Source organism: Dryobates pubescens, chromosome 41, assembly GCF_014839835.1.
Source record: "Dryobates pubescens isolate bDryPub1 chromosome 41, bDryPub1.pri, whole genome shotgun sequence".
Classification (NCBI taxonomy): Eukaryota; Metazoa; Chordata; class Aves; order Piciformes; family Picidae; genus Dryobates; species Dryobates pubescens.
The window spans coordinates 621,359-641,378 of NC_071652.1; the positions used below are offsets into that span (position 1 = coordinate 621,359).

At 64.2% G+C, this 20,020-nt stretch overlaps 4 protein-coding genes across 4 annotated transcripts; all 4 read right to left on the reverse strand.

Annotated features, from left to right (window-relative positions):
* Positions 1 to 4,119: 4,119 nt before the first annotated feature.
* Positions 4,120 to 4,884, reverse strand: LOC104305803 (protein S100-A7-like). Its single transcript, XM_009906710.2, has 2 exons — positions 4,671 to 4,884; positions 4,120 to 4,284 (listed from the first exon to the last, which is right to left on the reverse strand). Exons 1-2 carry the CDS (start codon positions 4,869 to 4,871, stop codon positions 4,120 to 4,122), a joined length of 366 nt encoding a protein of 121 aa, XP_009905012.1. The 5' UTR covers positions 4,872 to 4,884.
* A 4,386-nt stretch (positions 4,885 to 9,270) lies between these two features.
* On the reverse strand, positions 9,271 to 10,099 carry LOC104305804 (protein S100-A12-like). The gene is made up of 3 exons (XM_009906711.2): positions 10,033 to 10,099; positions 9,715 to 9,871; positions 9,271 to 9,477 (listed from the first exon to the last, which is right to left on the reverse strand). The coding sequence occupies exons 2-3, from the start codon at positions 9,865 to 9,867 to the stop codon at positions 9,271 to 9,273; spliced, it is 360 nt and encodes a 119-aa protein (XP_009905013.2). The 5' UTR covers positions 9,868 to 9,871; positions 10,033 to 10,099.
* A 3,574-nt stretch (positions 10,100 to 13,673) lies between these two features.
* On the reverse strand, positions 13,674 to 15,062 carry LOC104305793 (protein S100-A4). Its single transcript, XM_054177562.1, has 3 exons — positions 14,685 to 15,062; positions 14,039 to 14,193; positions 13,674 to 13,924 (listed from the first exon to the last, which is right to left on the reverse strand). Exons 2-3 carry the CDS (start codon positions 14,174 to 14,176, stop codon positions 13,760 to 13,762), a joined length of 303 nt encoding a protein of 100 aa, XP_054033537.1. The 5' UTR covers positions 14,177 to 14,193; positions 14,685 to 15,062; the 3' UTR covers positions 13,674 to 13,759.
* Positions 15,063 to 17,212: 2,150 nt separating this feature from the next.
* LOC104305792 (protein S100-A4) lies at positions 17,213 to 18,539 on the reverse strand. Its single transcript, XM_009906698.2, has 2 exons — positions 18,399 to 18,539; positions 17,213 to 17,394 (listed from the first exon to the last, which is right to left on the reverse strand). The coding sequence occupies exons 1-2, from the start codon at positions 18,537 to 18,539 to the stop codon at positions 17,230 to 17,232; spliced, it is 306 nt and encodes a 101-aa protein (XP_009905000.1). The 3' UTR covers positions 17,213 to 17,229.
* Positions 18,540 to 20,020: the final 1,481 nt, after the last annotated feature.

Genomic DNA, 20,020 nt, shown 5'->3' on the forward strand with positions numbered 1-20,020 from the left:
CAGCAGCACCGGGGGGGCACTCACCCTGCTCACCTGCAGCAGCCAGCTGGGCACGGGTGGCACTGGTGGGAGCAGCTGGGCGCAGGCTGCTTGCAGGGAGTGGGTGGAGGGTGAAGGTTTCTCCTGGCCAGTCCTGTTCTCTGGTTGCCTCTCTGCATTGCTGTGCTTCCCACGGGGCTCTGCTCATTATCCCTTCCCCAGCAGGATGTTTACCAGCAGGCCTGGGAGAGGATCCATGTAGGTCAGCCTTGGAGCTCTGCTCCCCATGGGTGTAGCTCAGGAGCCCAAGCAGAGACCACAAGGGTGGGCAGAGGGCTTTGCTCTGAAGACATCTCCTTGGATCAAAGCTAAACCTCACCAGAGGCTCTCTTCACATTCAGCTTCCCCCCAAGAGGCTTGGGGTTGGTTTTCTCCCCCCACCCCCACCCCCCAACCGAAGTGATTTGTGAGCTTGGCAGTGGCTCAGGCTTGGAAAACATCAGAGGCAAAAACACCTCCTGCAGGAGAGGTGGAACTCATCTCTGGCTTTGAGGTCTCCCAGCTCCTGGCCACATTTCTGTGTGGTCTCCAGGCAGTCAGTGAGCCCAGGTTTGGTCACCTGGCACGGGGCTGTGAGCAGCCCTCCGTGCTATGAGGGTGTGCCAGCCCTCATTAAGGGCTCAGGCACCAGCCCGAGATGGGCAGATACGGGGCCGGGGCAGATACGGGGCCGGAGCAGATGAGCTCAGCCTGTGCCGCAACCTGCGCCGCCAGGGTGGGTTCCGAGCAGGATGTTTGGGAGAGGAGGGGCAGCGGGAGCCAACCTCTGCCGCCCACGGAGCGCTGCCGCCGCCGCCAGGGCAGCTCTCGGCGGCCCCCAGGGCTCGGGGGGCTGGAAACCAGACGCAGACCTCAGGCTGGAGCTGAACCTGAGCCCGGCGCAGGCGGGCAGGGGGCAGTGAGGTGCAGGCAGAGAGCAGTGAGGTGCAGGCAGGAGGCAGAGAGGCTCAGGCAGGCAGGAGGCAGCGAGGTGCAGGCAGGAGACAGCGAGTCACAGGCAGGAGGAAGTGAGGCACAGGCAAGAGGCAGCGAGGTGCAGGCAGGCAGGAGGCAGCGAGGTGCAGGCAGGCAGGAGGCAGAGAGGCTCAGGCAGGCAGAAGGCAGTGAGCTGCAGGCAGGCAGGAGGCAACAAGGCTCAGGCAGGCAGGAGGCAGTGAGCTGCAGGCAGGCAGGAGGCAGTGAGCCGCAGGCAGCCCCTCTGAACCTGAGCCCAGCACAAGGATGCTGCTGGGGGCAGAGCTGGAGCAGCTCAGAGGTTGCTCTTGCAGCTGAGGGTCCCCTGGGGCTCTGGGAGAGCTGTGGTTGTGGGGGCCTGGCTGCAGAGCTGTGCTGGGCAGGGGGCAGGCAGCAGGGCACAGACAGCAGCACCCTGAAGCCCTCTGGGGTGCAGAGACAGCCAGGCTGGGAAAGATCTCTTCCAACCTGCTGGATCCTGTGCTCCATGCCCAGGCACGAGGAGGACTCCAGGACTGGGGGTCCTGGGGGGCACCCAGGCATGGTGGTGTGGGCAGGAGGATGGGAGGGCACCATATGGTGATGGCACCTCCAAGCTGCTGCCCTGGTGAGCAGAGATCCACCCAGGAGTGAGAGCAGAGCTGCTCAGAGTCTCCCCCAGCCAGCTCCTTCCACTGCTGACTCCCACCCAGCCACAGTGCCATCCCCTCTGGCACAGCCACAGCAGTGCCATCCCCTCTGGCACATCCCCAGCCATGGTGCCATCCTGTGGTGGCACAGCCACAGCAGTGCCATCCTGTGGTGGCACACCCCCAGCCACAGCAGTGCCAGGGTGGCTTTGCTGGGCTCTGGCTGAGGCTCAGCTCCTCAGCAGCCCAGCACCAAGCAGTTTCCCCCCACTGTGGCTGTGTCTGGGCACCACCAAGGTGCCCCTCATGGTGCATCCAAGCCCCCCGGTGCCACCACGCTGGGCACTGTGCAACCCTTCCTGTGACAGCCCCCAGGCTGAGCACCCCACGGGGGAGGGTCTGGGGGGGCCTGTAGCAGGTGGAGGAGGTCAGCAAGTAACCAGAGCAGGAGGTGTCCGATGTAACCCGGGACAGGAGAGGAGGCAGCCCCAGGCTGTGCCCCGGGGGAGGCTGTTCAGGCCCTGTGCCACCCTCCTGTGCCAAGCCACCAGATGGCAGCAAGAGCCTGGCTGCAGCTCGCAGAGGCTGAGCCCTGCCCGGAGCCCTGAGGGTAGCTGGGGCTGGGAGCTGCCTCTCTCCTGCTTCCTCCTGCTGGGGAAGAGCTCCTGGGGCAGCACGGCTGGAGGAACCCAGGTGCCATCCCCCCCAGCCTGGGCAAGGGTTCCTCGGGGCACAGCTGGGGTGGAGCCAACCTTGCCTGAGCTGCTTTGGTGTCTCCTCTGGAGGGGTAAAAAGTCTCCCTGGGACCTGTCTCCAAGGTTTGCCTGGTGTGAAGCCAGGCTAAGGGAGAGCAAGGCACAGGAGCTGCCTCATGGAAACTCCCCCAGGGCACAGAAGCTTTGGCAGGGAGGGAGGGAGGCAGGGAAGGGGAGGAGGGAGGTGAGCAAGGAAGAAAAGGAGGGAGGTAGGCAGGGCAGGGAGGGAGGTGGGCAGGGATGGGTGGAGGGCCAGGCATGGCCAAGGGCACCTGTGTGACACAGGGACAGAGCTGGTGCTGAGGGCAGTGCCCCCAAGGGCCATCCCCTGCCTACCAGCAGCAGACAATAGCAGGTGGGGCTGCAGCAGCCTCCTCTCCCTCTCCCTCTCCCTCTCCCTCTCCCTCTCCCTCTCCCTCTCCCTCTCCCTCTCCCTCTCCCTCTCCCTCTCCCTCTCCCTCTCCCTCTCCCTCTCCCTCTCCCTCTCCCTCTCCCTCTCCCTCTCCCTCTCCCTCTCCCTCTCCCTCTCCCTCTCCCTCTCCCTCTCCTCCCCTGGGGTTACCACCAGCCTGTGCCAAGGGTGGAGTCTGCTCTGCCAGCTCTGGGCTGTGGCACCAGGTGTGGCTGCAAGGTGTCTTTGTCTGCTTTGGGGCTGTCCTCCTCTCCCTGGGGTTTGCTCTGCTGTTGCTGTTGGTGTGGCAGCAGCCCTGGCTCGGAGCCCTGGAGCTGAGGAGCAGAACCAGACCTGCCAGTGGCTCCTCAGGGAGTGCTGACTCAGCTGAGCTGCCTCGGGGGTTGCCACCTGCCAGCCACGGTGCTGATGTCTGGCACGAAGTGAAGGCCAAGCCAGGGCCATGGGTATGCTTCAGGAGCTCCAGGAGAGCTGAGCTCTGCTGGAGCAAGACCAGAGGAGGTCACAACGATGCTGGGAGGGCTGGAAGCCCTCTGCTGCGAGGGAGCTGAGGGTGCTCAGCCTGCAGAAGGCTCCAGAGAGACCTTCTGGAGACCTCCACAGCTCCCTGAGAGGAGTGGGGTAGGTCTCTCCTGCCTGGCTCTGCAGCTCCCCTTGCAGCAGGAGAATCCCTAAGCCATGCTGAAGGAGCTGCACCAAGCTGCAGTCCTGTCCCCAGGGCCACCAGGGTGGAGCAAGCAGCTGCTCGCTGGAGCTGCAGGGGGGAAGGAGGCACAGAGCAAGCAGCCTGATGGCCATGGAAGGTGAGGGAGGTGGCCAGCAAGGTGCCCTCTGGGCCAAGAAGGCCTCAAGGGTCTGCATCCAGAGGATCCACATGGCAAAACCAAAGGGAAAAGCCTGGCCCAGGCTGCCCAGAGAGCTGGGAGATGCCCCCTGGCTGGCACCATCCTGGGTCAGGTTGTCTGGGCTGGACTGGGTGAGCTCTGAAGGTCCTTCTAACCCAAACCACTCCACAATCCTTGGGCCAGGCAGAGCTCTGCAGCCCTCACCCACTCACCACAGCTCCACACCAGCCTCCTTAGGGGGGGTTTTGAGGTGCAAACCTCCCTGCCACAGCTCCAGCAGGGCCATGCCCACCCTGCCCACCCACCCCGGGACGGATGCCAAAGGCAGAGCTGGGCCAGGAAGGACTCAGCGAGCTTCAGGAGATGCTTTATTGGGTCACAAGGACAGAGTGGCCCAAGCAGGCAGCAAGAAGGCAGCCCTGGGCTGTGCTGGGCACTGCTGGGCTGGGCTGGGCATGGCTGGGCACCGCTGGGCAGGGCTGGGCTCAGTCCCTGTCCGGCGTGCAGCGCTCGTCGCCGTGCATGATGCGGTGAGCGTCGTCGGTCACCTTGCCCAGGACAGTCAGGAACTCCTCAAAGGACAGCTCCTTGTCCTTGTTCAGGTCTGTCTCCTGGAAGAGCTTGGCCAGGTAGTCAGACTTGTTCCTGCCCTGCAGGTGGGGGACAGGAGAGCTGTTTGCATGTCCTCCCCCCCCCCCCCCACCTCAGCTTCCCTCCAGACCTGCTGACACCAACCCTGCCCTGCCCCTGCGGTGCCCTGGGAGGCTTCAGGAGGCACTGGGACCCTCTCCTGCCTTGCAGTCCCTTCCCACCCCACCCTGCTGGGGCTCTGCTGGGATTCTGGCAGCTCCATACCCCTGCAGTGCCATGGATTGCCCCCTGGACAAGCTGGGTTCCATGCCAGAAATCCCACTCTGTGGATCCCACCCGCGGTGGGCACTGCAGCCCCATCCCCCCAGGAGCCTCCCTGGAGGCAAGGCCAGCCCCAGCCCTGCAGCAGGCAGCCCAGGGGTAGAGCAGCTGCCCTGGCACTCACACAGGCCTGCAGGAAGGTTGGTGCCTGCTCTGTCAGCAGCTTCTGGAAGTCACTGAAGCTGAGGAGGTCGACCTCCCCCTCCCGGATGCTGTAGCGGTGGTAGACATCCACGATGGCCTTCAGAGCCTTCTCCAGGGTGCAGTTCCCAGGGAACTCCTGGGGCTGAGCACGGGAGCTGGAGGTCCTGGTGCTGGCAGACATGGCTGAGCTCCTGAGGTGCTGCAGAGACTGTGTGGAGAGACCTCGAAGCCATCAGGAGCAGCAGAGATCCCAACCACCACCCCCGGGCTCAGCAGCAGCTGCCAGGCAGCTCAGAGAGAGCCAGCAGGGCATGGAGCTGGCAGCAAGGGGCATGGAGATAGCAGCCAGGGGCATGGAATTGGCAGCCAGGGGCATGGAGGTGGCAGTCAGGGGCATGGAGGTGGCAGTCAGGGGCATGGAGCTGGCAGCCAGGGGCATGGAGGTGGCAGTCAGGGGCACGGAGCTGGCAGCCAGGGGCATGGAGATGGCAGCCGGGGGCATGGAGCTGGCATCAAAGGGCACAGAGCTGGCAGTAAGAGGCATGGAGCTGGAAGCCAGGGGCATGGAATTGGCAACAAGGAGCATGGTGATAGCAGCCAGGGGCATGGAGATGGCAGCAAGGGGCATGGAGATGGCATCAAAGGGCACAGAGCTGGCAGTAAGGGGCATGGAGCTGGAAGCCAGGGGCATGGCTCAGCTATGGCTTCACTGCAGCCTCTGCCTGAGCTTCTCCTCCTCTTCCTCTCTCCTCCTCCCCCTCTCTCCTCCCTGCCCTCTGCTGAGTGCCACCCCTCAGAGGGTTCTCTCCTTGCCAGTGCAATCATTAGGGTTTGAGATCATCAGATCCAACCAAACCCACCGAGTCCAACCACAGCTCCTCGAGGCTGGCACAGAAATGCCAACCATTTACCCCTGTAGCCCCAACCAGGCTCCTGCCCCCAGCAGAAGGCATCCCCCTGGAGCCCGAGGATCATGGCAGGGAGGCTCCAGGACCTTTCCTCCCTCACCCTGGCTCCTGCAGGGCCCGTGGGGGAGTCACTTACCCTCTGTCTTCGAGGAGGGTTTGCAGAGGATGGGTTTGGTGCAGTGCTCCACAGGCTCTGGGCAGCTCTTTTATAGCTGCCTGAGGTCCTCTTTCGTCAGAGCTGGTGACACACCAGCTACAGGCAGCAGCCTGACCTTCCCTTTCCCATACCTGAAAATTGCAAGGTGGGACCTCCTGAACCCTCCCCAATCTCATTCCTCTGCCCTTAGTTCCTGGTTGCACCCTCCAGGCTTTGGAAATGCCCTTCCACCCCTCTGCCACCCCTGAGAGGGCTGAGCTGCTCAGCTGCTGGGCAAAGCCAAGGATGCTCCAGCACAGAGCACCTGAGCCCAGGGCAGGAGCCTGGCCTGGTGCTGCCCAAAGCTCTGGGCTGTGCTGAAAGCTTTCCTCCTTCTCAGGAGGGTGTAGGAGAGAAATGGCTGAGCCCAGGGAGAACCTGCCCCAGCTCCAGGGAGACTGGGAAGAGAGTCCAGGGATGAGAGGCTGGGCCACCCCCAGCCTCTGCTGATGCTTTCAAGAGCACCTGGGGGATGAGGGCACAGTTTGGGGGTGGCTGAGGACACAGTTTGGGGGTGGCTGAGAGCCCCCAGGGAGCAGATCAGGGAAAGAAAGAGCAGCAGGGAGGTGACTCAGGCAATCCAGAACCGGAGTCCTGCAGAGCAGCTCTTGGTGCTGCCTCTGGGCCATGCAAGAAGCATTCCCCAAGCAGGACTGGGCACCCCCTCTTTGTTTTTCTGGTCCTTCCCTCTTCCTGGAAGCTTTGTCTCAACTGTTTGTGCTGCCTCCATCCCTCTCACAGCTGCTCCCTAATGCAAGAGGGGTGACACAGAGGTGACAGTTACAAAACTCCTGCCAGTTAATGCTCCAGGGCAGTGAAGACCTCACCTGGGTTTGCCAACCTGATTTACAGCCAATCTTCCCTCCACAAAGGGAGGAGGAAGAGGAAAGGGCTGGGGCAGGTGGTGTCAAATGGAGGTGGGATGAGAAGTGCTCTGGGGAAAGAAGGTCCCAAGAGGGGGAAGCTGCCTTGGCCCCTGCCACTGAGTGCAGGGAAGAGAGGTCAGCCTGAAAGCAGCCAAGAGACAAAGTCCTCCATGACTTAGAGCCAGAGAATCACTGAACCCCAGCCTGGTGGGAAGGGAACCTCTGGAGGTCATCTCCTGCACCCCTCCTGCTCCAGCAGGGCTCCCCCAGCAGCTTGCCCAGGGGCACAGTGCCCGGGGCAGGGGGGTTGGAAGCTCTCCACACCAGGAGACTCCACAGCCTCCCCTGGCAGCCTGCTCCAGGCCTCCAGCAGCCTCACACCAAATAAGTTTCTCCTCCTGCTCTGCTGGAGCCTCCTGGGCTCCACTTTGTGCCCCTTGCCCCCTGGCCTGGCCCTGGGCACCACTGAAATGCCCTTTCCAGCCCCAACCAGTTTGGGATTCTGGGATGCCAGAGGAAGCTGGGAAGGGTTCCAGTCACAGGCAGCATCCTGAGCCTGCCCTGAGCCATGCCAGGCCTGGGGGGCAAGCAGTGTTTGGGGGGGGCACAGCGAGGGGCAGCGATCCTGAGGGCATCTCCTGCACCCCCCCTGCTCCAGCAGGGCTCCCCCAGCAGCTTGCCCAGGGGCACAATGCCCAGGGGTGGGGTTGGAAGCTCTCCACAACCTCCCTGGGCAGCCTGCTCCAGGGCTCTGACCTCTCTAAGTCAAGAAGTTTCTCCTCATGGAACCTCCACTCTGTGCCCCTTGGGCTGACCTTGGGCACCACTGAGCAGATGCCAGCCCCAGCCTCTTGCTCCCCCCCAGCCTTGAGCTCTTGCTGAGCATTGCTCAGATCCCCTCTGGGGCTGCTTTCAGCCCCAGGGCTCCTCAGCCTTTGCTCCTCACAGAGCTGTTCCAGGTTCCTCAGCACCTTCCCAGCCCCACCCTGGACCCTCCCCAGCAGCTCCCAGGCCCTCTGCAGCTGGGGAGGGGGAGCCCAGCCCTGGCCCCAGCCCTCCAGAGGTGTCCTCAGCAGGGCAGGGAGCAGAGGGGCAGCAGAGCCTCCCAATGGCAGTGGCGAAGTTGTGAAGCTGCAGAGCTCTCAGCTGTGCCAGGGAGGACAAAGAGCCACTCACAGCCCCAGGCCTCACCCTGCCTGGGTCAGGCTCCTGCTTTCAGCTGATGTTTTGTTTCCCACTCAGTGCTGAGTCCCTGGCAGACCCAGCAGCTCCTTTCCACTCGTGTTTGCTCCCCCAGGAGCCTGTGGTCATGGTAGAAGTGCTGTGGGGTGACTGCCTCCTGCCCCATGCTCTCCACAGCCTCTCAGCCCTGCTCTGGGCTGTGTTGGGGCTTGCAGGTTAGGAGGCACTGGCAGCTCTGAGGGCTGGAAACTCATTGCACCCCAGCCAGAATGCATGCACCACCTCCCCCAGGATGCTGCACCCCCCCCAAGATGCTGCACCCCCCCCAAAATGCTACACCCCCCCCAGGATGCTGCATACCCCCCAAGATGCTACACCCCCCCCAGGATGCTGCACACCCCCCAGGATGCTGCATACCCCCCAAGATGCTGCACCCCCCCCCCCCAGGATGCTGCACACCCCCCAGGATGCTGCACCCCCCCCCCCAGGATGCTGCACACTCCCCAAGATGCTGCACCCCCCCCCAGGATGCTGCACCCCCCCCAGGATGCTGCACACCCCCCAGGATGCTGCACCCCCCCCAGGATGCTGCACACCCCCCAGGATGCTACACCCCCCCCAGGAGGCTGCACACCCCCCAGGATGCTACACCCCCCCCAGGAGGCTGCACACCCCCCAGGATGCTGCACCCCCCCCCAGGATGCTGCACCCCTAGCTCCAGAGCTGGGTCTTGGTAGCCACCTGGGCAAGCAGCCCCTGGCTGTGCTTCACCCTTGGCAGGTCCTGCAGAGGGCCCTGAGCTGAGGTGCAGGAAGCTGAGCTCCTAACCCAGGAACCTTCCAGCATGAAGGGGGCTCCAATCCCCCCTCCCCCTCTGCTGAGGGGCAGGGGGCTGGGGGCAGCCACCCTGCTGGGGGAGAGCCTTGGGGAGGCAGTTGGAGCACTCTGGGGTCTGAGTTCTCTCGGGGACATGGAGCCCACCCTGCCTGTGCTGCTCAGCTGGCACCAGCAGCACTTTGTCCTGCAGCAGAGGGAGGCCTTCCCATGCCACCTGCCCTCCCCCACCGCCCCCCTAGCCCCCCCTGCACCCACCCACCCCCACACCCCCCCCAGGCAGTGGGTGCCAGGCAGAAGAGGAGACAGAAGATGCTTGAAGCAGGACATTTTATTTCAGTGCCATGGGCAGGTGGCAAAGCTTTGGGTAGAGGTTTCCTGGGCTTGAGGACAGGCAGAGAGGGAGGAGGGAGCTGGAGGAGCAGAGCCCTGGGGTTGCAGCCCCCCTGGAACAGCCTCAGGCATGGGGACTGTGGCCATGGTCGTGGCCAGGATCCTGATGGGACCTGTTGTGGGCATCAGCAAGGACAGGGAGAGAGGGAGGGGGGAGCTGGAGGAGCACAGCCCTGGATTTGCAGCCCCCCTGGAACAGCTTCAGGCACGGGGACCGTGACTGTGGCCGTGGCCGTGGCTGTGGCCATGGTCGTGGCCGTGGCCTGGGTCCTGGTGGGACCTGTTGTGGGCATCGACAAGGGCAAGGTTGAGGGTGGTCAGGAACTCAGTGAACTTCAGGCGTCCGTCGTGGTTGCTGTCAGCCTGGCTGAAGAGCTTCTGGATGTAGGCATCCTCGGTCATGTTGGGCTGCAGCAGGACAGAGGGGACAGAGTCAGCCTGAAGCACCAGCCGGGGCCAGGCTCCCCCAGCAGGGACTGCAGGGCTCCAGGAGGATCCCCCCCACACCCACCCAGCGACCCTCTCCCTCCTCCCCTTCTTCGGGAGGCTCTTGGCCATCCCCACGCCCCGGGGAGCTCAGCACTCGGCCAGGCTGCGGGGAGGGGGAGGGGGGGAGGGTTTGGGGGGGCCCTGGTGGGCTCTCACCGGGGTGGTGTCGTGCAGGAAGGGCTGGGCTGTGTCCTTCAGCAGCTGGGAGAACTCAGCCTTGCTCAGGTAGTCGTCGATCGGCTTCCTGATGGCGTACTGGTGGTAGATGTTGATGGCACACTCCAAGGCCAGCTCCAGGTCGGTCTTCATCGTGCTGGGAAGGGACAGGGAGCAAAGCATTAGGACCCATCAGAGCCAGAGGACGATCGCCCCCTCCCCCAGGAGCTCCCCTCCGCCGCCGCGGGGCCAGGCTGGTCCCGGTGGCACTGCCAGCGGCAGGCAGCCTGCAGCCAGCGCCTGGTGCCAGGCACTTACCAGGGAGCGGTGCTGGGGCTGGCGTCTGCGGAGGGTGATGCACAGCGAGCAGCAGTGGTGCTGTGCTGGAGGGGAGGCCTCTTTTATAGCCTCCCGGGGCTCTGCTTTGTGACAGCCTCGCACCTTGCCCGGGACAACCCCCGCCGGGAGTTGTGCAAGGCTGAGCTGCACACCCAGGCTCCGGGAACTCCTGGCCAGGGAGGGGACAGGGACTCGCTGGGGCAAAACAAGGAAACACCGAGAGAGACCACGCCAGGAAGCAGCATCTTGGGTGGGTGACAGCTCAGGGCCTGCCCCAGGAGCCAGGGCACGGCTGCAGAATGTGGGAGCTCTTTGTGGGGTGGGTTGGAAGGGACCTCAAAGCTCATCCAGTCCCAACGCCCTGCCATGAGCCAGGGATAGCTCTCTCCCCATCCCCCCCTAGCCCAGGCTGCCCAAGGCCTCATCCAGCCTGGTCCTGAACCGCTCCAGGGAGGGAGCACAATGATGGAAGAGGTGAGGTGGAAGTGGAGTTCCTGCAGCTCATCCAAAAGGAGCTGGGAAGGGTCTCCAGGGGCTCTGCAGGGGGGGAGGTTGTGGTTCCCCACCCCTGTGCCTGCCCTGCCAGGGCCGAGCCTGCCCAAGGGATGCTGCCTGCCCCCCCACACACCTCCCCCCCCTGCTGCTGCCCCCCAGGCAGTGCCCCCCCCAGCCACCTCTCCATCAGCACCATCCCTGCTGCACCCTTCCCTAGCAGGGTGCCAAGGGAGGTGACACCAACCCGGGCAGGGCAGGGTGCTGGGAACCTGTGAGCCAGGCTGAGGAGGAGACCTTTCCTGGCAGCCCTAATTGCTGCCCCAGGAGAACAGAGGGCACCAGAAGCCACTGCCCTGGCCCAGTGCCACAGGCAGAAGCTCCCAACAGTGCCCCAGTGCCTGGCATGGGCTGCTGGACCCTGCTTGTGGAGGGACTGGAGAGGAGAGCCTGTGCCCAAGGGTGCCCACGGGGGGCTACTAAACCTTGTCTTGAGGAGCCTGTGCCAAGGGTGCCCATGTCTGGGGGGCTGCTAAACCTTGTGTCTTGAGGAGCCTGTGCCAAGGGTGCCCATGTCGGGGGGGCTACTAAACCTTGTCTTGAGGAGCCTGTGCCAAGGGTGCCCATGTCTGGGGGGCTACTAAACCTTGTGTCTTGAGGAGCCTGTGCCCAAGGATGCCCACGGTGGGGGATGCTAAACCCTGCATGTCTTGGGGGACAAAGGGTCTGGAGGGGCTGGCATGGAGCCTGTGCCCTTTCACCCAGGTGCAAAGCTGGTGACACTGGGAGGGCACAAAGCTCATTAAGCTGCTAAGACTTTGAGGAGATGAGGACAGAGGTGGTGAAACTTGTGCTCATCAACCTCCTCACCCAGGAGGGGGAGGAAATGGTGCCAGTAAAAACCTAAATTACAAAAGAGTGCAAGGAAGAGGCAGGTCCTGGGCTGGAGGCAGGTCCTGGGCTGAAGGTAGGTCCTGGGCTGCAGGCAGCTTCTGGGCTGGGGGCAGATCCTGGGCTGGGGGCAGCTCCTGGCCTGCAGGCAGCTCCTGGGCTGGGGGCAGCTCCTGGCCTGCAGGCAGCTCCTGGGCTGCAGGCAGGGCATGGGCTGGGGGCAGATCCTGGGCTGCAGGCAGGGCATGGGCTGGGGGCAGCTCCTGGGCTGGAGGCAGTTCCTGGGCTGCAGGCAGGGCATGGGCTGGGGGCAGATCCTGGGCTGCAGGCAGGGCATGGGCTGGGGGCAGCTCCTGGGCTGCAGGCAGGGCATGGGCTGGGGGCAGATCCTGGGCTGGAGGCAGTTCCTGGGCTGCAGGCAGCTCCTGGCCTGCAGGCAGCTCCTGGGCTGGGGGCAGCTCCTGGGCTGGGTTCAGCTGGGTGCATCCCAGCTGGGAAGGGGCAGAGCAGGGCATTGGGGGCACCCCAGAGAGACCTGCTGGGACATGTGGGAGCCTGTGCCACATGGGCACCTGGGGGGAGACACCTGTGTGCCATGGGGCAGCCAGGCACCTGTGGGTGCTGGCAGAACCAGGGAATGGCTGAGGCTGGAGGAGCCCTGGGCACCCCCTGGCTCATCTCTGGCCGCTGGCACCAACCCCCCAGGTCCTTTCCCTCTGCAGCCACTTCCCCCAGCCTGCAGCCTCCATGGGGTTGGTGTGAGCCCAAGGGCAGGACCCAGCACTTGGTGAACCTCCTCCAAGTGGTCTTGGCCTGGCCAGGACCCTCTGCAGCAGACCAAGATCCCACCCAGCTCGGGGCCAGCTGCCTGAGGCTGCCTCCATCCCCTTCTGCACACTGAGAGAGCCACTGGAGAGCCCTGGTGCCAGCACGGAGCACTGGGATGTGCCACCCCTGCTGCCAACCCTGCTGCCACCCCGTGCTGCCATCTGCTGCCCAGCCTGCCACAGGAGCCAGGTGCCCACACAGGAGGAGCTCCTGGCACAAGCCCTGCCTTGGGGCCTGGCTGTTGTGCCATGGCAGCCCACACTGCCACGGGTTGCTGGCATCAGCCCCATGGCCAAGGGCAGCCACGGGGCTGTGCTGCCTTCTGTGGCCACACAGAGGTGGTTGGGGCTGCAGGGCATGGTGCTGCCAAGCATGGGGCTGCCAGGCATGGTGCTGCCAAGCATGGGGCTGCCAGGCATGGTGCTGCAGGGCATGGTGCTGCAGGGCACAGTGCTGCCAGGCATGGTGCTGCCAGGCATGGTTCTACCCGGCATGGTGCTGCCAGGCACAGTGCTGCTGGGCATGATGCTGCTGGGCACGGTGCTGGGCACGGTACTGCTGGGCACAGCTCAGCACTGAGTCATCCAAAGGTGCAGGGTGGAGGCCAGCCCCATGGGGGCTTTTTGAGGGCTGAGGGAGCACAGTGCCCACATCGCTGCAGGGCAAGTTCCAGACTGGGAGGCATCAGAGAGTCACTGAGTGCCAGGCTAGGGTGGGGGGAAGGAACCTCCAGAGCTCATCCAGTCCAAGCCCTGCAGCCAGCAGGGTCACCCCCAGCCGGAGCAGAGTCACAGAGTGCCAGGCTGGGGTGGGGGGAAGGAACCTCCAGAGCTCATCCAGTCCAAGCCCTGCAGCCAGCAGGGTCACCCCCAGCCGGAGCAGAGTCACTGAGTGCCAGGCTGGGGTGGGGGGAAGGAACCTCCAGAGCTCATCCAGTCCAAGCCCTGCAGCCAGCAGGGTCACCCCCAGCCGGAGCAGAGTCACAGAGTGCCAGGCTGGGGTGGGGGGAAGGAACCTCCAGAGCTCATCCAGTCCAAGCCCTGCAGCCAGCAGGGTCACCCCCAGCCGGAGCAGAGTCACTGAGTGCCAGGCTGGGGTGGGGGGAAGGAACCTCCAGAGCTCATCCAGTCCAAGCCCTGCAGCCGGCAGGGTCACCCCCAGCCGGAGCAGGCTGCTCTCAGCCCCGAGCACCCTGAGCTGGGCTGGTGCCAGCCGTGGGGCATCTCCCACCTCTCTGGGCTCTCACCACCTTCAGCATCAAAAAACGTCTTCCTCAGACGCGGTCCGGACCAGCCTTCATCCCACAGCTGCAGCGTGGAAGGAGCTGAGGTCTGCCCCAGCGCGGCAGCATCCCTGCCCCCGGGGCACCAAACCTCCGCCGGCACTCAGGGCAGAAGCCTTGGTATAAAGCAACCTTTATTATTAAGAGGGCGTCGGGACGAGACTGGGAGGGGCAGGGGAGCGGCAGGGCAGCCTGGGGACCGTGCCCCGGGGGTTACTTCTTGCGTGGCATCTTGTCAGGGTAGTCCAGGAAGAAGTCGTTGCACATCATGGCCATGCAGGCCAGGAAGGTGACGTACTCCTGGAAGTCCACCTCGCTGTCGCTGTCGGCGTCCAGGTTGCTCATCAGCTTCTGCAGGCTGCCCTCGCTGGCCTGGCTCTGCCCGGGGCAAAGGGGGGAGGGAGGTTCAGTTGGGGTTTCACCGAGAGCTGCACACCCCCCCCCCCCCCCCCCGCCCCGTGTCAGCACTGCCCCCCCCTGCCCCACACTTACACTGAAGCTGGGCAGCTCCTTCGTCAGCAGCTCCTTCAGCTCCTGCTTGCTGAGCTTGTACTTATCCCCCTCCTTCCCGGAGTACTTGTGGAAGGTGGAGACCATCACGGCCAGACACTGCTCCAGGGGAGATGCCATGGGGGATGCCAACAAGCCTGGAGGCACCGAGGGCACAGGGGTGAGAGCAGAGCTTGGTGTCCCCAGACACCCCCATGCCAGGATCTGAGGGACTCCCCCGGCCCGCGCAGGCTGCTCCAGTGCCCCACTGGGCATGCACTGGGCTGAGTCACCATCTCCTGCCTGACTCCCCCTGGCAGCCAGCTTGGGCACTGCTGGAGGGGAGAATGTGGTGGGGGGAGGCAGCAGCCTGCTCCCACCCGGGCCAAGCAGGGCAGGGGTACAGGCAGGGCAGGGACACAGGCAGGGAAGGGGCACGGGCAGGGGCACAGGCGGGGCAGGAGCAAGGGCAGGGCAGGGGCATGGGCAGGGCAGGGGCACTGGCGCTTCCCACCCCCTGGATATGAAACGGAGCCTTTGAGGTCAGCTCCAGAAGAGCCCCACCGCGGGACAGGGCAACATCTGGAGGGCATCTGGAGGAGCAGGAGGGCCGAGGGGGAAGAGCAGGAAATAAAAAGCAGGAACTCACCGACAGCTCAAAGCAGACAACCGGAGGTGGAGGGCGGGAGGCGAGCGGCGCCCGGCGCAGGGATTTATAGCCCTGCGCTGGTGGGGAGGCACCGGCGCTGCTCCGGCTGCTGCCGGGACATTGGCTGGCAAAGCCTGGGCGCAGCCCCAACCCTCCCCAAACCAGCCTCCCGCGCTGCCGGGAGCGGCTGGGTTGGGTCAGAAAGAGCAAACTGTGGCTCCAGGGGCTGGGCCGGGAGGGTCGGGGTGGAGGAGAAGCCTTAGGGACGAGCGATGAAGCAAGGGGCAGCGGTGGGCAGCGCATCCCACGCTCCCCGCGCCACACGCCAGGGGGTTGGCAGCATCCCCTGGAGCCATGCGAACCCGAGCGGAGCCTGTCCAGGGCTTTGTCGGGGGGGGGTGGGGGTTGGGGCTGGGACTGGGTGAGGCTTTTTGTCCGTTTTTAGCCCAGCTCGGAGCGTTTCCGCGTCCCGGCCCAGGGCTGCGTGCCACAGGGCTCCGTTGTGTAACGGAGCTGCTGTGCCCCAGGCACGTGGCAGAGCTTGCAGGGCAGAGCCAGGAGCTGGAAGCTGCCCCGGGGCTGGGTCTCCGCCACGGTGACAAACCCCAAGCGTCCCCAAGCCCGGCTGGGACCCCTCGGGACGAAGGTCGCTGCTGCTGCTGCTGCTGCTGCTGCTGCAGGGAGCAGAGAGAGAAACCCAAGGGGTGAAGCCCTGCTGGCAGGTCCAGGTTGCTCCTGGGGGTGCAAAACTTCTCCAAAGCCCACCGAGCATCTGAGCAGGCTGAGGAGTTCTTTGAGGACCATCCTGGCAAGAGGAAGCCCCAGGGCTGAGGTTCCTCTGCCTGTCAGCTCTGGGAGGGGGCAGAAGCCCTTGAGAAAAGCCCTGGGAAGAGGCAGAGCGAAGCTGGGAGACGCTGGAAAGAGCTGGGGGCTTGGGGACGGGGTCTGCTCTGCCAAAACAACGATTCAGAAGCTCTGTTAAAGGCTTTCTGGACCTGGAGGAGGTTCTCCAGGGTTTTGAGGCCGCTGGGGAAAGCTGGAGAGCAGCTGCAGACCAGCCCAGACCTGCAGGGAGCTGCCGTAGCTGGGGCTGGGCACGGGCTGACAGGAGCAGGAAACTGCAGCCCCCACAGCTCCTGGAGGGCTCAGGCTGACTCCCAGTGCAGCCCTCCCAGGATGGGTTTGTCCACATCCCAAGGGGGCTGAGGGTCTCCTCTTGGCTGCTCAGGAACAGCTCTCCTTGGGGGGAGGGGGGGGCTAGGGGTGGGGAGCAGGCTGCCCACAGAGGCTGTGGAGTCCTCTCTGGAGGCTCTCAAAGCCCACCTGGATGTGTTCCTGTGTGTGACCTGCCCTGGGTGGTCCTGCTCTGGCAGGGGGGGTTGGACTGGGTGATCTCTGGAGGTCCCTTCCAAGCCTTGATTCTGTGATTGTGGCATCTGTGCCCTGCACAGGCCCTGGCACCTTGCTGCCCTGGTTCCTCCAGACCAGCTCTTCCCTCCCCAAAACCCAACCCATTGCCCTGGGCAGCTTCTGGCAACCCAGGAGCTGAGCTGGGCTCAGGGAATCACAGAACCATGGAAATCATTTTGGTTGGTGAAGAGTTTCCAGACCTCTGAGCCCAACCATTATCTGAGCCACCAGGGCTGGAAGCTGCTCTGCTCCGAGCTGAGCACGCCCAGGACCTCTCCTGAGCCAGCAAGGATGCTTTGGGGTGGGGGTGGGGATGTCTGAGAAGGTTGCTCCGAGGCAGCTCTGAGTTGTTTTGCTCAGGCTTTTCCCAAAAAAACCAAATGCCTGAGGGGCTGAGCTGCAGCATGGAAAATCCCAGGGAGCTGCAGGAAGCTCTGAGTCACCTCAGGAGCTGCCCACGGACACCCAGCCAGGCCTGGCCAGGCTGAAGAGCTGGGGAGAGGAACCTCATGAAGGGTCCTGCCCCCGGGGGAAGAACAACCTCCTGAAGCAGGACTGGGAGTGGAGGCTGGGAAGGTGCTGAGGGGCCTGGAGCAGCTCAGTGAGGAGTGGAGGCTGGGAAGGTGCTGAGGGGCCTGGAGCAGCTCAGTGAGGAGTGGAGGCTGGGAAGGTGCTGAGGGGCCTGGAGCAGCTCAGTGAGGAGTGGAGGCTGGGAAGGTGCTGAGGGGCCTGGAGCAGCTCAGTGAGGAGTGGAGGCTGGGAAGGTGCTGAGGAGACTGGAGCAGCTCAGTGAGGAGCGAAGGCTGAGAGCCCTGGGGCTGAGAGCCTGGAGCAGCTCAGTGAGGAGTGGAGGCTGGGAAGGTGCTGAGGGGCCTGGAGCAGCTCAGTGAGGAGCGAAGGCTGAGAGCCCTGGGGCTGAGAGCCTGGAGAAGAGCAGCCCCAGAGGGGAGCTGAGCAATGTGAGTGCTCTGCTGGAGCAGGGCCTGGCTTGGAGGAGGTGATCTGCAGAGGTCCCTTCCCACCCCCCCACGCTGGCCCCCCTGCTCTGCACACCAAGCCTGCTCTGCACACCCAGCCTCTGGAAGCCTTTTATTGAAAGCCCCTTGGGGATGCTGCAGGCCAGGCCAGGGGGAGGTCACTTCTTGCGTGGCTGCTTGCTGTGGGCATCCTTGAAGAACTCATTGAAGCCCATGGTGATGCAGGCCAGGAAGCAAACATACTCCTTGAAGTCCACCTCACTGTCCTTGTCGTGGTCCAGGTCGTTCATGAGCCTCCTGAACTCTGCCTCATCCATTTGTTTCTGGGGGGAGGGGGGAGGGGGATGAGAGAGGCTTTGAGGTGCACAGAGAAGCAAAGTGCCTCCCCCTCCAGCCCCTCTTACAGAGTCAGCAAGGTTGGAGAAGCCCCCTGGGATCATCCAGTCCAACATCTCAACCCAGCACCACCAGACCCTGTCCCCAGGAGCCATGGCCACAGGGCTCTTGAACACCTCCAGGGATGGGGACTCCACCACCTCCCTTGGGCAGCCTGGGCCAGTCCCTGCTCACTCTGTCAGGACAGAAATTGTTCCTCATGGCCAACCTGAACCTCCCCTGGAGCATCCTGAGGCTGTTTCCTTTTGTCTTGTTCCCCTTAATGCTTGACAGAAGAGCCCAAGCCCCTCCTCAATGCAGGAGGAGGGAGGGATGGAGCCTGGGCTCCCTGCCCTGCCTGGGAGCAGGGTTTGCTCCTGAGCAGGGGAGGTTTGCTCCTTGCCTTCGGAAGGAGGTGGCCTGTGGGGAGGCAGCTGCCTTGCCCCTGGTCTGGGGCATGCTGGCACAGCTACAGCAACAGCCTCTGAGTCACCAAAAGATTGGGCTGAGAAGATTTCCCCTCCCAGCTCAAACCACAAGCCAAAAGGGGAAGTCAGAAATGGCAGCTGGTGGAGGATCTCCATCACCAGTCCAAACAGTTCAGCGGCTGGAGGAAAGTTAAGTTTCCTTTTGGTCTGACCCTGCTCCAGCTCAGGTCCTCCTGGCCTCCTCCCTCCTTCTTCCCAGGGCTTGCCCTGGAGCCTGAGGTCTGCCCATGGTGAGATGTGGTGCCCAGGGGATGCTTCCACCTCCAGGGATGGGCACTGCACCACCTCCCTGGGCAGCCTGGGCATCTCCCCACGTGTGGGGAGAGAGCCTGAGCTCAGTGTGGACGCTGTGGGGAAAGCCAAAGACCACCCTTGGCAGACTGCCACTTGCTTTGCTCCAGACCCTGCCACACCTCCTGCCAGGGCCTGGGCACCTGCAGGGGCCCTCCCCCACGGGCACTCACGCTCCCAAAGATAGGCAGCTCCTTGTTCAGCAGCTCCTTCAGCTCAGCCTTGCTCAGCTTGTACTTGTCCCCTTCCTTCCCAGAGTACTTGTGGAAGATGGAGACCATCACAGCCATCGCCTGCTCCAGGGGGCACGCCATGCCAGCCTCCTGTGCCCGCGGAGGAGAGCAGCGGGGAGGGGGTCAGGGCTGCCAACACGGGGGGGGCTGTGTCCCCACCACCTCCACCACCCTGCCCAAAGGCTTCAGAGGGGGAACTGCAACCCCTGTGCCTCCCCGGGGAGGGGTTTGGGGTGCAGTGGGGTGGCCTGCAGCTGCAGGAGGAAGGGGAGGAAGGGGAGGAAGAGGAGCAGAGACTCACCGGGCACAGGTCGGGCAGGAGCCAGGAGCTGGTGCTGCAGCAGGAGCTCGAGGGGCATTTATAGCCCACGCAGGGGGGGGCAGTGCCAGAGCTGCCCCACGCTGCCCCTCGCCCCGGGGCTCTCCCAGCAGCTCCAGGCAGCGGTTTCGCCCTCGCCTCATTTTTGCCTAACGAGCCGTGAGATCTCATTAGCAGGGCCGGGGGCTGGGTGCTGCTGGGCTTACTGGGGACCAAAACAGAAGTGGAGGGATGGGTGCAGGGATTGGGAAGGGTTGGAGCACCCTTTGGGGCTCCCCAGAGCTGGTCACCAGCTCACACACACCCCCCCTAACCCCTCACCCAGCCTGCTGGGTGGTCCTGGTGGTCCCACTCCAGTGCTCTGCACCGAGGCTCATGGCCCCAGCAGGCAGCATCAAGCCTCAGCCCATGGCCTGAAGGTGACCCCGCTGGCACCTCCCCAGCAAGGTGTCCCACAGCTCTCCTGGGAGGTGGCACTGCTGGAGGCCAGGGCTTGCTCCAGGTGGTGGCCACCGGGGCAGGAGGTTGCTCCTGGGGAGGATTTCCCCCGAGCCCCTCTGAGATGTTTGTGTTGGCATCCACCCACCACAGCCTCTGTGCTTGGGAAGGGAAATCCTCAGCAGGTGCAGCCCGAGGTGGCTTGGCCAGGAGCATCTGGAAGACAACTGACCCCTGGGGACTGCAGAGGAAGGGTCTCCTCCTCCTCCTCCTCCCAGAGCTGGGCTGGAGGGGACCTTGGGGAACAGATTTGGGGCATGCCACATGGGACCCCGAGGCTGGGGCATCACCAGGGCTGGGTTAGCAGCTGGCACAGGGTGCCTGGAGCATGGCTTTGAGCTCCTTAAACCAGGGGCAGCTGCAGATCCTGGCAGCCCCACCCCTGTCCCACATCCCCCTCCCCGCCTGCCACATGGTGCCATGCAAAACGCCCCCAGGGTCCTGCCAGGAGCACGCAGGGCTGCAGCTGCCAAGCTCCTGAGCACATGAGCCACCAGCAGCAGCCCCTCCTGTGCCCCCCAGGTTCCTCACGGAGCCACATTTGCTCCAGGAAGCTCCAGGGTAGGACAAATGTCACAGCACAGGCGTGGGGACCGCGACTGCTCGGAGGGGAAGCCTGAGCAAGGCAGAGGGAGGACATCCTGAGTCGTTTCCATGCCCTGCAGCCAATCCTCATCCAGAAACGCGATGCTGGGGGCTGGCTGCCCCTCACCCTGAGGATCCCTTCTGGCCACAGGGGATCCTG